Source organism: Engystomops pustulosus, chromosome 3 (assembly GCF_040894005.1).
Source record: "Engystomops pustulosus chromosome 3, aEngPut4.maternal, whole genome shotgun sequence".
Taxonomy (NCBI): Eukaryota; Metazoa; Chordata; class Amphibia; order Anura; family Leptodactylidae; genus Engystomops; species Engystomops pustulosus.
In genome coordinates, this window is record NC_092413.1 from 220,575,929 (window position 1) to 220,592,116 (window position 16,188).

Sequence of the window (16,188 nt, forward strand, 5' to 3'; positions counted from 1 at the left end):
GCGATTTCTTGAGGGCGAGCCCTTCAATCGCCCGGCTGACTTCCTCTTCCCTGATCATCTCTGTCAAAACATCAAGAGAAGGGTCTACTCCTGGCTCAGGGACAGCTTCAGCCAGGAAACCCGACATCACATCCCGATCTAGATCCTTCCTGCCCAAGAGGTGCGAGTAGAAGGATCTGACGACCTCCAGGATCCCTGATCTGGACCTTTTCAGGGACCCCGTACTGTCAACCAGTCCTGTGACAACTTTACCATTCACTGACATCTTGCAGTTTCTGTAAGGGTCGGGCGAGCGGTATTTCCCGTAATCCCTCTCAAAAACCAAAGATGCGTGTCTATCGTACTGACACCTCTTCAGCAAGGATTTCACTCTGGAGATGTCCTCACGACTACCTCCAGTCGAGACGAGATGCTCGAGCTTCCTCCTCAGGCCCTGATACAGGCGGTACCTGTCCAGGCTCCTGAGGCTCGAGAGCTGGCGGAAGAATCTCGCCACCCTTTTCTTGAGCATCTCCCACCACTCTGACTTACTGCTACAAAGGCCCAGCAATGGTACCTGGCTCTGAAGAAAGTCCTCAAAGGATTGTCTTATCTCCGCTTCCTCCAGGAGAGACGAATTGAGCTTCCAGTAGCCTCTTCCCATCCGGGGGGTCTCTGTAACATTCAGAGAAAACAAAATTAAACAGTGGTCGGAGAACTCCACCTCAACAACGGACACTGCTGAAGAGATGGCTTCCTCCTTTAAATAAAACCTGTCTATTCTAGACCTACAGCTACCCCTATAATAGGTGAACCCCGCGTGGCCTGGGGTGTGCCGGATGTGAACATCCACCAGGCGAGCCTCACTAGCTATGCTATTAAGAGCGACGCTATCATAAGTCAGCTTGTCTCTGGAACCTCCCCTATCCTGGGACCTCGTGACAGCATTGAAGTCCCCTCCAAAGACCACCTGCCGACTTGTAAAAAGGTAGGGCTTGATCCTCATAAAGAGACACTTCCTGTCCCACTTGGACTGGGGACCATAGATGTTAATTAGACGAAGTTCTTGTCCCTTCATGAGGACATCCAGGATCAGGCACCTCCCCATTTCTAACTCAATAACTCGTCGGCATTCTACCGGTGCGGTAAAAAGGACCGCCACTCCGCTATACGGCTCGGCCGCAAGAGACCAATAGGAAGGCCCGTGTCTCCATTCCCTCTTAGCTTTAAACACGGCCGCCAAATCTGGCAGCCTGGTCTCCTGCAAAAATAAAATGTCGGCTTCAACACGGCCGAGAAAATCAAAGGCCGCAAATCTAGCCGCATCAGACTTAATGCTGGCGACATTAATGGACGCCAGCGTCAACGGAGTGGGTGCCGCCATCATGAGTGATTGAGTTAGACGGCTTTCTTTTTACCCATCTTACCACCACCCTCGGGAAATGAACACCCCCTTTTTAGACATATTGTGGTGTCCATCTCCCGCACCTCTGATGCTTCAGGGGCAGATCCAGGACCTGCCCCCTCATCCTCGTCTCCAGACTCTGGGCCAGTCTCCCCTCCTGAGGACCCTGACTCCCCAGGGGGAGACTCGGCACCTCCTGCAGGCTCCGCCACCTCTGGCCCTTCACCCTCAGCCCCTCCATCGGCAGGAGAGGCTCCATCCAGGGCCAGGAATCGATTTGAAAGTTCGACCAGCGGGGGGTCGGTTGCACCTTCCTTGGGTACCTTAGTCAGGGAGGGAGAAGATCTTACACCTCCCTTCTTTTTACCCTTTTTCTTCTTTTTGGCGCCACGCTTACGCTTTTCCTCTAGCCACGCCCTATTATCCTCGTCCATACTCTCATAATGGGAGGAGTCTGAGGACGTGGCACCTTCCTCTCTCTCGATCCTCCTGACCTCCTCATCCAGTACATCCTCCCCTGGGGCCTCAGCGACAGGTGTGGTCTCTAGGAGAGCGCCAGAGGTTGTCCCAGCAGCCCGAGACTCCCCCCGCTCTCTCTCCTGTTGACGCTTCTCTAGACGCCTTAGCTGGGCAGGCGTCTTTTTCCTGTCTTTCTTCCCTGGCCCCTCCATTCCTCCACCTCTGCTAGGCCCCTCCCCAGCAGATTCAGCCTCATGGCTTTCACCCGCTGAGGCTGAGCCCGCATTAGCGAAGGAAAGAGGACAACGACTGTACGGGTGACCGAGATCACCACACAGGTTACACCTAATCTGCCCTGTACAGGATGCAGTGAGATGGCCGACACCCCCACACAACGCACACTTCTGCACGGTGCAGTTTGCGCTGAAATGTGTGGGGTCACCGCACCAGTGACACAGCTTAGGCTGCCCCCGGTAGAAGATCAGGATCCGATCCCTCCCCAGGAAGGCTGATGAAGGGATGTGGGCGACTGAGTTACCTGAACGCCTCAACTTCACCATGAAGGTCCAGGCCCCTGACCAGATACCATACTCATCACGATTTTTCTCGGGTACTCCCAGTACCTCTCCATAACGATTCATCCAGGTCATGATGTCAAAGCAAGATAGTGATTCGTTACGGGTAAGAACGGTCACTTTCTTGAGTTCGCTCTGGCGGGACACTGCTTGCACAGCAAAGTCCTGCCACTCGGGCTCGTTGTATCTCAGCTCATAGTTGGACCAGAAGAGCTCAAGCCCCTCTGGCCGAACAAAGCTGATATCAAACTCAGATGTACCATAGGGATGGATCAAGGCAAAGATGTCAGCCGCCTTGAAGTCCATCTTCAGCAGCAGCTCAACTACCCGTGCCCGAGGGGGACACACATCACTGCCACGCCACCGAAGACGGACCACATTCCTACGGTTAGCACCCGGCCCGGTTGTCGGGAGCGACCATGATGTCTCCCTGCCTCTTTGCTCTCGGAAGGCAGACAGGCCGTGCCTCTCTATCCAAAACGACAAATCAACCTCCTGACCCGCTACATTGATCGTCCTTTCTCCCTTCTGTAAGGCCTGCAGGAGGCGACGTTGCAAAAAGCCGTCCCCAGAGCCCAGAGACGAGGATGATGGACCCCTACTTCCCCCAGCAGCGACACTGGCATAGCTCTTAATAGGGGCCGCCACTGGGGGAGCAACCGGACCAACCCCTGCACCCACCACATTAACACTACCCACCTGCATGTTACACTCAGCCGCGCCACTCACACCACCAGTCCCTCCATCACTCACCCCCAAAGCTGGAAAAGATTCTCCACCACTCACACCATTCACATTATCCACCACAACATTACTGACTCCACTCACACTGGCTGGACCAGCAACAACATTAGCAGACAAGACCACCTCCGCATCTTCAGGCACAAGGGACGGGGGTCCCCCCGCAGCGCATCGCCCAGAGGGAACCCCAACTTGTGTCACACTTGTGCCCTCCGCATCATCGGTAGCAGATGTTATTTTACTTTTCTTAGAGGAAGGTAGGAGTCGCCGCTGATCTTTGGCTGGTATGTGGCACCGCTGATCCCCACCTTCCTCAGCACTCCTCTGCAGACTGTCTCCAACACCAACACAAAATAGGACTTTAGGTTTGGGAGGTCCGGAGCCCTCAGCCTCAGCGACCCCTCCACGCTGCCGCCGCTCCATAACCGAGTGATTAGCGGCAACAGCATGAAGAGGCGCCGAGGCACCGGAAGCTGCCACCAGTGCCGGGCTATCCCCCCCTCCCACTGGGGGACGCACCACAGCACTGGATTTGGATGGTATCGCCACTGCCGAGCCGCCCTTACTGTCCGGCCTCGCGGCCGATGCCTCCCCTGCTCCTCCACTGTTACCACAAACAGAGACGGAGCCCATCGCCACATCAGATGTCACACCTGTAATCTCCCCGCTCCCTGGCACTGAGTCCACTGCAGGACCCGCGCTGGGCTGGGTAACGGGGCTCGCACAGTGAGCTGACCCTGCGGCCGACTCGGGTTTTACGGGGAGGGGGCTGTAGACTAGACTCACCACTTCCACGGATTTGGTCTTCTTCTTTCGTGGTTTGCTGCCCCCCGGTGCATCCTCCGGCAGATCGTCTCCAAAAGTAAAGTCCTGGAGGTGCACAGGGGACTCGAGCCGTCGGATCTCCTCCATCAGCGCCCCTCCCTGGTGGCTGTCACTATCCTCACCCGGGCCGGCAGAACCGCAGCCAGATGACATAGCCGCTTGTCCTGCAGGGGGCCCACTGCACGGTACCGAACTTTCCTCCTCCATCTGACTCTCTGGCTGAAGCCCCATCAGCCGCCTCTGCTTTTCCTCCTCCATCTCCCGGAATCTCTCATCATTAAGGATCTTTTCTTTAAACGGCCCGCTCCTCTCCAGCAGGTAAGCCTTCCTCTCCTCCAAGGCCTGGATGTTAGTCTGGAGCCTGGAAATCTCTGCCAGAATCTGCTCCTTCTTCCTCTTTGGGGCAGAGCTTGCCCTGGCATGGGCGCACCTGAGCTCCTCCCGCAGTCTCCTCACCGTCTTGCTGGCTTCTTCGTACTCAGAGAGGTGGCCCAGAGCCCGGGAGGCATAGCTGGAAATAGACTCCCGGGTCCTCAGCATTCCCCAGCCCTCTTCACTGAGGTCAGCCTCACCTCTCTGAGCACTCAGCTTTCCTGCGGTATCCAGCTTTTCCGAAGTACCCAGCTTTCCCGAGGTATCCAGCTTTCCTGAGGTATTCATCTTTTCTGAGGTCTTGCTGCTTTTTGAAGCCTTAGCTGGCCTGGGGGTACTTGGAGCAGCATTGCTGCTGTTCCTTGCAGATCTTCTCACCCCCAAGGCTTCCGCAGCGCTGGCCGGTTCCTGGCTACCCCTGCCTCCCGCCGGCCTAGACCGGGAAGCAGGAGCCTGGGACTTACTGCCCTGGCTCATGCCTGGAAACCCACTCCCTCCCTGGGAGAGGAGAGAGCAGGCCCCAGGTGGAGGTGGTTTTCCCTGGAGCTCAGGAGCAGCAGCAGCACACAGCCTCTCACAGCAACAGAGAGTTAACGAGGTAACGAGCAACACCTGAGACGCACTCACTATTCTGCTGCTGGTGCAGTCACTGTGTACATACATGACATTACTTATCCTGTACTGACCCTGAGTTACATCCTGTATTATACTCCAGAGCTGCACTCACTATTCTGCTGCTGGTGCAGTCACTGTGTATATACATGGCATTACTTATCCTGTACTGATCCTGAGTCACATCCTGTATTATACTCCAGAGCTGCACTCACTATTCTGCTGCTGGTGCAGTCACTGTGTACATACATGACATTACTTATCCTGTACTGGTCCTGAGTTACATCCTGTATTATACTCCAGAGCTGCACTCACTATTCTGCTGCTGGTGCAGTCACTGTGTACATACATGACATTACTTATCCTGTACTGATCCTGAGTTACATGCTGTATTATACTCCACAGCTGCACTCACTATCCTGCTGCTGGTGCAGTCACTGTGTACTATCCTCCCTCCTCCTGGTACATTAGGGTTACATGGTGATATAGCCCTTGGTGTACACTTCTGGATGTGTGAGATTTTCGGTGTGAAAACCCTAAGCCCCTTCTGATCTCCACACTGGAAAATAGCAGCGACACCAGATCTGACCCATTAATGGTTAATGTGTTACAGAATACGAGGGGTTGATCCTTTCATTGTAATTACTAATGATACAGCACAGTATACACCTATATACCATATATATAGTGTATAGCTGGCTGGCCACATATAGGCCTGTGTGCTGGACTCCCAGGGGTCTCCTCATATGTTATATGTGGGGTACAGTACAGGGGCCCCCCATTACCTGATCTAGTGATTGACAGCTGCCGGTACTGATCCGGTGACAGTAGCGGACGTAACCTCCCCGTCACCTCGTGTTCCCGGCACTGAGCTCCGATATCTGAGGTGTTGGTGACAATTACGGGCAGGAGGTAAATAGATTAGTACTAACCAGAGCGCGACTAAACTCTTCCCTTCTCCATCCTAAATTATTCAGGGATTTCCCAATTAGTCAGAGATGAAGGTTACAGCCGGATCGGGGTGTCCTCTTCTGTCTGGTCAAGAGAAGGTCCAGGCCCAACATCTCCTGTCTGATCTCTTGTATGTTTATACGGATAATGATGAGATCCCAAAGAGAGCCCAGGCATGACATATAGATCTCCTATAGGTGACATATAGATCTCCTATAGGTGACATCCAGATCTCCTATAGGCGACATGCAGATCTCCTATTGGTGTCATCCAGATCTCCTATAGGTGACATCCAGATCTCCTATAGGTGTCATCCAGATCTCCTATAGGCGACATCCAGATCTCCTATAGGTGACATCCAGATCTCCTATAGGTGACATCCAGATCTCCTATAGGTGACATCCGGATCTCCTATAGGTGACATCCAGATCTCCTATAGGCGACATGCAGATCTCCTATTGGTGTCATCCAGATCTCCTATAGGTGACATCCAGATCTGTAGGTGACATCCAGATCTCCTATAGGTGACATCCAGATCTCCTATAGGTGACATCCAGATCTCCTATTGGTGTCATCCAGATCTCCTATAGGTGACATCCAGGTCTCCTGTAGGTGACATCCAGATCTCCTGTAGGTGACATCCAGATCTCCTGTAGGTGACATCCAGATCTCCTGTAGGTGACATACAGATCTCCTATAGGTGACATGCAGATCCCCTATAGGTGACATACAGATCTCCTACAGGTGACATACAGATCTCCTATTGGTGTCATCCAGATCTCCTATAGGTGACATCCAGATCTCCTGTAGGTGACATCCAGATCTCCTGTAGGTGACATCCAGATCTCCTGTAGGTGACATCCAGATCTCCTGTAGGTGACATCCAGATCTCCTATAGGTGACATGCAGATCCCCCTATAGGTGACATACAGATCTCCTACAGGTGACATGCAGATCTCCTATTGGTGTCATCCAGATCTCCTGTAGGTGACATCCAGATCTCCTGTAGGTGACATACAGATCTCCTACAGGTGACATACAGATCTCCTATTGGTGTCATCCAGATCTCCTATAGGTGACATCCAGATCTCCTGTAGGTGACATCCAGATCTCCTGTAGGTGACATCCAGATCTCCTGTAGGTGACATCCAGATCTCCTATAGGTGACATGCAGATCCCCCTATAGGTGACATGCAGATCCCCCTATAGGTGACATACAGATCTCCTATTGGTGTCATCCAGATCTCCTATAGGTGACATCCAGATCTCCTGTAGGTGACATCCAGATCTCCTGTAGGTGACATCCAGATCTCCTGTAGGTGACATGCAGATCTCCTGTAGGTGACATGCAGATCTCCTGTAGGTGACATCCAGATCTCCTGTAGGTGACATGCAGATCTCCTCTAGGTGACATACAGATCTCCTATAGGCCCCAGGTTCCCTCTTCTAGGGATCACAGAACCCCCAACCTGTCCTACAGAGGGAGAATCCGGGGTGACTGTCACCCATGTCTATTGTAGAACTTGAACCCCTACCCTGTTATGATAGATCCTTCCCCCAACCACTGCACAGACATCACGTCACCTCATTATTACCTGTCATTTTTTGGTCTTTTTTGTGTCCTATAGGACAGGCTTCAAGGATCCCTCAGTACTGTTGGAGTATGTGAGAGAGGTAAGTACCCCCTAGTTCTTCTATGGGTAATATGATGATGCTGGATTCTCTACAAAAGATCTGCATGATATAATGGTAGATGTGTGACCCCACCAATCACTAGAATAGGGGTCTTGGGGCTCCTCCATAGCACATGACTACATTGTGTCCATATGGAGCAGTAACCATAGAGACTTCCATTCTACTGCGTGTTCCCGGGTGTTACACCTGTATCACCAATCCTTTTGGTTATATATGTTCTCTGTGTGAAGAGCCACAACCAAAAAATGAATATCAAACCTGGTGGATACATTTGTTGGTGGGTCATTGTAACTGGTTATGTATCACAGAAATCAGCACATACTTTGAATGACAAGAAAAAGTGCATCTTATCAGGTGATATTTCCCCTTGTGGCACATTGTAGACCACTCAGTGGTCTTTATAAGCCTCTTAGGAATTTGTCATCACATTTTTTACAAATACAGCTAGTGACAGGTTCCCATAGAGCCCTATTCACTAAATGCCACCCTTTTTTTTTTAGCTAATCCCCATAAAATCAACTTTGTTATCTTACCTGGCATACAGCAATGATGTCTCCTTTATTCACTAATTGCAAAATCTACCCCATGTATGTATCTGATCACATGAAGTAACAGCAGCCTCCATGGAGGCTGTGAAGGAAGCTGCTGTGATTTCATGTGATTAGATACATACATGGGGCGATTTTGAAAAGCATAGTGGGTAAAGGACCTCAGATGATCACGCTGGTCACATGACATGATGTGCTGAATAGTGAGAAGAAGTAGAAATGAGTGCGGACGGAAACACGCCCCCCTGACTTGCTCAGTATGGTTTTTTGCCAGGTAAGATAACAAAGTTGATTTTATGGGGATGTGAGGGAAAACATATTAATCTAAAAGAAGAGGGTTAGTTAGTTAATAGGGCTCTATGTATTTGTGTAAAATGTGGTGACGGGTTCCCTTTAAAGGACGTGGCCAGACCTCAGGTATGTTAATCCACTTCGTCACAGCTATCCGTAGCTTGTGGTCATGTCACCCGCTAGACTACAACACGCAGTGTAAGCCCAATGTGTTCCCGTAAGTAACCACAGGCCGGGGTGACACAGGACAAGGTCGATTAACATACAAGCTCTGAATGACACAACGGAGTCCTAAATAATACAACCCTGAACCCTGGATCTAAGCATTGCTAACAACACGGATGGATGAAATTCCAATTCCGGTGCAAAATCCAGATCTACTGACATCAAGCAAAGTGTCCAGTGATCCGGGAACGCTGTGCGCAGGGGGATCCTTTCATCATGTCGCAGGTCATGACCTCTAGGTGCACTTTCCTCCTCACTCTATTATCATTAGGCTCCAGTCATCTAAGCACAAGGTCATTTCTTTTCTACTCTTGGTCGGTGCTCGTCATCTTCAGCGGCTTCTATAAAGTCACACACGGACTCTAATACGGGGTCATCCAGGATTGGTTTATTGATCACCTGTCGCTGTTGGAGGTCTGACACTTCGTGTTGGGTCCATTGACTCTTTGGAGAGACTGCAGCATCCAGCGGAGCACCGTGATCTCTACACACAGCGCCATACCTTGTACAGTGGCCATACCCTGCATTGCAGCTCAACCCAAGTAAACCTCACTAGACACGGCTGAGAATGTGGAATATATATATATATAATATCTGTTCTACCTTATCTTACAGGTGGGCTCTTTGTCGGCCTCCCAGAAGAAGTCCCGAGAAGCCGGATCCTTAGTGAGCCGGAGCTGCAGTTTTATGTGTCGCAGTTTAAGAAGAGCGGATTCAGGTAGGAAGGAGCCGGAGCTGTGGGGTGGACAGTGACGCAGGATGCTGTGTGTATATATATATATGTTATAGAAGCTGAATCTATCTACAATGTATCGCTTGAGAAGACCCAGATCTGAGCTGGCACCTGTCTTACACGTGGTGTGAACTGACGCCCATTGCTTTTTCTGCAGGGGTCCATTAAACTGGTACAGAAACATGGACCGGACCTGGGAGTGGGCCGTCAAAGGTCACAACTGGAAGGTGAGGTGTCATATTAAAGGAACTAGGAAGGGAAGGAGATAAACTTGTGTTATATTAAGGGAAATCACACGACCATTGCATGACCTTTGGGGAACATATATACGTCCCCCATAGGCCGGCAATGGGCACACGGGGCGGTACGGTGCAGCACATATATGGCACTGTACTGCTCCGTACCTGGGGAAAGGGAGGACATGTCCTATCTGTCCCCATATAACGGCGCCGTGCACCATATATCTCTGTGTGGAGGGGCTGGGGCGAGCAGCGCTCACCTCCTCCTCTCCTGCGCTACGTCACGGCTGTCACACGTCAGTGTAAATGTAGCCTTACTCATAGATCCATCCACCATGACTGTATTAATCTTCTTATATTTGTTATCCATAGACTTATAACATCAACTTTTATATTTATGTTAATGAGCCTGAGGGGCTACCCTAGCCCCTGTGTGATCTGGCTTTACAGACCATTACACTGTCTCACTTTACCCTCCTTCATCAGCACTTTCTGCCAGGGGGGTGGTGAGACAGTGTAAGAGCCTGCATAGCCACTACACAGAGGGGCTACAGTAGCCCTTTTGGCTCACAATTTTAAAAGTTGATCCTAAAATGAAGGAGGCCATAGATAACAAAAATTAGAATTTTTACACAGTGACGGCGCCTGGATCTATGGGTTAAGGGTCCCCAGTTTATCATCAGGGATTTGGATGTTAGATTCCTTTGATAAAATAAAATCTTTATAAATTTATAGCAGATTTGGTCAATGTGGGGACTTTTTTGATCCCATCCCATGCTTTTAAGGATCGAACTACACAACTGGAGGTACAAGGAGTTACACACATAGATGAAAATGTGAGCTGCAGATATAAAGATCCAGTTCATCCTCGCTAAATGCCTGTAGCTCCTAGAATCACATGAGATCTGAAAGATGAGATTCTTAACTTTAATATGACACCAGCAGCAGGTTTCTAGGCGCTATAGATCAGAGGATAGATGTGTCTAAAGTGACTCTCCCACTGACTCATCTCTACAAAATATGACTTCTCTGCTCGATGTTATATAACTTTGATGGAGAGTTTTTATATGTAAACGGCTGAGAATTTGCATAAAACAGGAAATATAGAAAGGAGATTTCAGGGGTGGGAGTTATATCTGGTGACAGGTTCCCTTTAAGGGGTAAGAACTGGATCTATCATTCTGTAATCAGCAGGAATGTAGCAGATCTTCAGGATCTGAGGTCAGCGAGAGGTTGGGCAGATGTGACCCGCTGGGAGGTTCGGTTTGGCAGCGAGTGTCCTCATAGGATTATTAGTTGGAGCCTCACATATTATTAAAGGGACGGGATGCAGTGCAGATGTGTGAGCGCCCCCCACCCTGTACCCCAGATGGGGGCGCATGGAGATATATGGCTCGTGCTGGCCTCCCGCAGACACCTGCTGCTTCCTCATGGTAATTCCCGGCTTTTATAACGATTTTGACAGCGCATAATAAATCCCCTCGCCCCGGCGTCCGTAACATCGGAAATCTCCTGATTTATGTGCTGGAGAAATTCCCCGGCGAGTATCCGAGCGAGAAGGAATATTCTATGAAGACGTTTACCAGGTTTATCTGTCTCCGGGCGAGCTGAGTGATAGCACATGGCTAGTAGTGTCCAAAAGCTCGAATTACAGCTTTGGTCCCATTCCCTTTAAGGGAAATTTACCATAAAAATTCATGATGAAAAAACTACCACCACAGTGACTGCCGTAACCTTTGTTAAAAATGGCCTCCTCCCTTCTAAAATCAACTTTTAGAATTATTCTAATGAGCCAGAAGGGCTCTGGATGTGTTACTAGAGCCCCTCCCTGCTGTTACTTCACAGGCCGCTGTCTCCTCTTTTGCTCCCTCAGCATTTACCTCCTCTCTCTGCCTGATGTCATCTCACACAGTGGGAGGGGGGAAGTGTAACAGCTATGGAAGCTACAGCACGGAGGGGCTCTGGTATAACCCCCCCCAGAGCCTTTTAGGCTCTTTAGAATTATTTGAGAAGTTTTTATTAGGAAGGAGGCCATGGATAACAGACATAATAAGATGATGACCTCTGTCCGGTGCCTGGATCTATGAGGAAGGGGTTTAGTAGGATAAACTTTGATAGGAGCCACCCCTGTATTTCCAGCTTCTGGCCACTACACTGAGCGTACTACTTCTAGATCTATGCTTCATGTTAATGACATGCACGGCGGATCAGTGCTGGGGCAGCCCCCATCATAACATATTGATGTTGACCAATTATACTTATGGACAATCCCTTTAAATCTTGGACCTACCCATGCGGAGTTAGTATAATGCCACCTGGACATCCAAGTGTATAACAATACACTGTCACTGCCATTCCCCCTACTGCCCAGGCTCTACATAGTTATTTCCTGGCAGCCAATACAAGTAGCCCCTTGCCCTGCTTGTCAGAGAAGGAGCGGAAGAATCATAGAAAGTAAAATAACTGAGAAGAGTCAAGTTAAACGACTAAAAGTAATAATTCTGCTAGAAGAGAAAAATGTATTAATGTGTCTATGGCCGGAGGGGATGGAGAGCGATCGTCCTGGAGTCTGCCCCAAGCAGAAGTAAGGGACAAAAGAAGACAATGGGTATTATTGTGCTAAAACCTTCCAAATTAAATGACTTTATCATTGAGTATTCCTAATGATTGTAAGAACTGCTGTTCTATTATAGGAAGTTACCCATTCTATGAAATCTGCAGCTCATATTCCCCTCCTATTATATACTCTTTATTCTGTACAGTGTAATGCTTCCTTTCTCCTCTGGGGGCGCTGCAGGCTATCTACACCCTGTAATTTATTTCCTGTTCTCTCATTCCCAGATACTAGTCCCAGCTCTAATGGTGACAGCGGAGAACGATCCAGTGTTACTTCCGGTTATGACCACTGGCATGGAGAAGAAGGTGAGTGCTACCTACCCCTGTCATATACACAGAGGTCACCCCCATCTTATTATCAGTCAGAGGCAATACTGATACCTGCACACAAGCCACGGTGTATATACATAGTAATAGTGTCTCATATTATGTAACTAATCATTTATATTACAGATTCCTAACCTCACACGAGGACACATCGATTTCTGTGGACACTGGACTCAGATGGAGAAGTAAGTGACACAATCCTAGGGGTCAGTATTATAGTAGTTATATTCCTGTACATAGGGGGCAGTATTATAGTAGTTATATTCTTGTACATAGGGGGCAGTATTATAGTAGTTATATTCTTGTACATAGGGGGCAGTATTATAGTAGTTATATTCTTGTACATAGGGGGCAGTATTATAGTAATATTCTTGTACATAGGGGGCAGTATTATAGTAGTTATATTCCTGTACATAGGGGGCAGTATTATAGTAGTTATATTCCTGTACATAGGGGGCAGTATTATAGTAGTTATATTCCTGTACATAGGGGGCAGTATTATAGTAGTTATATTCCTGTACATAGGGGGCAATATTATAGTAGTTATATTCTTGTACATAGGGGGCAGTATTATAGTAGTTATATTCTTGTACATAGGGGGCAGCATTATAGTAGTTATATTCCTGTACATAGGGGGCAGTATTATAGTAGTTATATTCTTGTACATATGGGGCAGTATTATAGTAGTTATATTCTTGTACATAGGGGACAGTATTATAGTAGTTATATTCTTGTACATAGGGGGCAGTATTATAGTAGTTATATTCTTGTACATAGGGGGCAGTATTATAGTAGTTATATTCTTGTACATAGGGGGCAGTATTATAGTAGTTATATTCCTGTACATAGGGGGCAGTATTATAGTAGTTATATTCCTGTACATAGGGGGCAGTATTATAGTAGTTATATTCCTGTACATAGGGGGCAGTATTATAGTAGTTATATTCCTGTACATAGGGGGCAGTATTATAGTAGTTATATTCCTGTACATAGGGGGCAGTATTATAGTAGTTATATTCTTGTACATAGGGGACAGTATTATAGTAGTTATATTCTTGTACATAGGGGGCAGTATTATAGGAGTTATATTCCTGTACATAGAGGGCAGTATTATAGTAGTTATATTCTTGTACATAGGGGGCAGTATTATAGTAGTTATATTCTTGTACATAGGGGGCAGTATTATAGTAGTTATATTCTTGTACATAGGGGGCAGTATTATAGTAGTTATATTCTTGTACATAGGGTGCAGTATTATAGTAGTTATATTCCTGTACATAGGGGGCCGTATTATAGTAGTTATATTCTTGTACATAGGGGGGCAGTATTATAGTAGTTATATTCTTGTACATAGGGGGCAGTATTATAGTAGTTATATTCCTGTACATAGGGGGCAGTATTATAGTAGTTATATTCCTGTACATAGGGGGCAGTATTATAGTAGTTATATTCCTGTACATAGGGGGCAGTATTATAGTAGTTATATTCCTGTACATAGGGGGCAGTATTATAGTAGTTATATTCTTGTACATAGGGGGCAGTATTATAGTAGTTATATTCTTGTACATAGGGGCAGTATTATAGTAGTTATATTCTTGTACATAGGGGCAGTATTATAGTAGTAATATTCCTGTACATAGGGGGCAGTATTATAGTAGTTATATTCTTGTACATAGGGGGCAGTATTATAGTAGTTATATTCTTGTACATAGGGGCAGTATTATAGTAGTTATATTCTTGTACATAGGGGACAGTATTATAGTAGTTATATTCTTGTACATAGGGGGCAGTATTATAGTAGTTATATTCTTGTACATAGGGGGCAGTATTATAGTAGTTATATTCTTGTACATAGGGGGCAGTATTATAGTAGTTATATTCCTGTACATAGGGGGCAGTATTATAGTAGTTATATTCCTGTACATAGGGGGCAGTATTATAGTAGTTATATTCCTGTACATAGGGGGCAGTATTATAGTAGTTATATTCCTGTACATAGGGGGCAGTATTATAGTAGTTATATTCCTGTACATAGGGGGCAGTATTATAGTAGTTATATTCTTGTACATAGGGGACAGTATTATAGTAGTTATATTCTTGTACATAGGGGGCAGTATTATAGGAGTTATATTCCTGTACATAGAGGGCAGTATTATAGTAGTTATATTCTTGTACATAGGGGGCAGTATTATAGTAGTTATATTCTTGTACATAGGGGGCAGTATTATAGTAGTTATATTCTTGTACATAGGGGGCAGTATTATAGTAGTTATATTCTTGTACATAGGGTGCAGTATTATAGTAGTTATATTCTTGTACATAGGGGGCAGTATTATAGTAGTTATATTCTTGTACATAGGGGGCAGTATTATAGTAGTTATATTCTTGTACATAGGGGGCAGTATTATAGTAGTTATATTCCTGTACATAGGGGGCAGTATTATAGTAGTTATATTCCTGTACATAAGGGGCAGTATTATAGTAGTTATATTCTTGTACATAGGGGGCAGTATTATAGTAGTTATATTCTTGTACATAGGGGGCAGTATTATAGTAGTTATATTCTTGTACATAGGGGGCAGTATTATAGTAGTTATATTCTGTACATAGGGGGCAGTATTATAGTAGTTATATTCTCTACATAGGGGGCAGTATTATAGTAGTTATATTCCTGTACATAGAGGGCAGTATTATATTAGTTATATTCCTGTACATAGGAGCAGTATTATAGTAGTTATATTCCTGTACATAGGGGGCAGTATTATAGTAGTTATATTCCTGTACATAGGGGGCAGTATTATAGTAGTTATATTCTTGTACATAGGGGGCAGTATTATAGTAGTTATATTCTTGTACATAGGGGGCAGTATTATAGTAGTTATATTCCTGTACATAGGGGGCAGTATTATAGTAGTTATATTCCTGTACATAAGGGGCAGTATTATAGTAGTTATATTCTTGTACATAGGGGGCAGTATTATAGTAGTTATATTCTTGTACATAGGGGGCAGTATTATAGTAGTTATATTCTTGTACATAGGGGGCAGTATTATAGTAGTTATATTCTGTACATAGGGGGCAGTATTATAGTAGTTATATTCTCATACATAGGGGGCAGTATTATAGTAGTTATATTCCTGTACATAGAGGGCAGTATTATATTAGTTATATTCCTGTACATAGGAGCAGTATTATAGTAGTTATATTCCTGTACATAGGGGGCAGTATTATAGTAGTTATATTCCTGTACATAGGGGGCAGTATTATATTAGTTATATTCCTGTACATAGGGGGCAGTATTATAGTAGTTATATTCCTGTACATAGGGGGCAGTATTATAGTAGTTATATTCCTGTACATAGGGGGCAGTATTATAGTAGTTATATTCTTGTACATAGAGGGCAGTATTATATTAGTTATATTCCTGTACATAGGAGCAGTATTATAGTAGTTATATTCCTGTACATAGGGGACAGTATTATAGCAGTTATATTCCTGTACATAGGGGGCAGTATTATAGTAGTTATATTCCTGTACATAGGGGGCAGTATTATAGTAGTTATATTCTTGTACATAGAGAATAGTATTATAGTAG

At 46.4% G+C, this 16,188-nt stretch overlaps 1 protein-coding gene across 1 annotated transcript in view; it reads left to right on the forward strand.

Moving 5' to 3' along the window:
• EPHX2 (epoxide hydrolase 2) overlaps positions 1 to 16,188 on the forward strand; it is a 72,174-nt gene that overhangs the window by 43,546 nt on the left and 12,440 nt on the right. Inside the window, exons 14-18 of the mRNA XM_072143879.1 lie at positions 7,548 to 7,593; positions 9,294 to 9,396; positions 9,569 to 9,638; positions 12,492 to 12,572; positions 12,720 to 12,778. Of these exons, the coding sequence (XP_071999980.1) occupies positions 7,548 to 7,593; positions 9,294 to 9,396; positions 9,569 to 9,638; positions 12,492 to 12,572; positions 12,720 to 12,778 (359 nt within the window). The remainder of the gene's footprint in view (positions 1 to 7,547; positions 7,594 to 9,293; positions 9,397 to 9,568; positions 9,639 to 12,491; positions 12,573 to 12,719; positions 12,779 to 16,188) is intronic.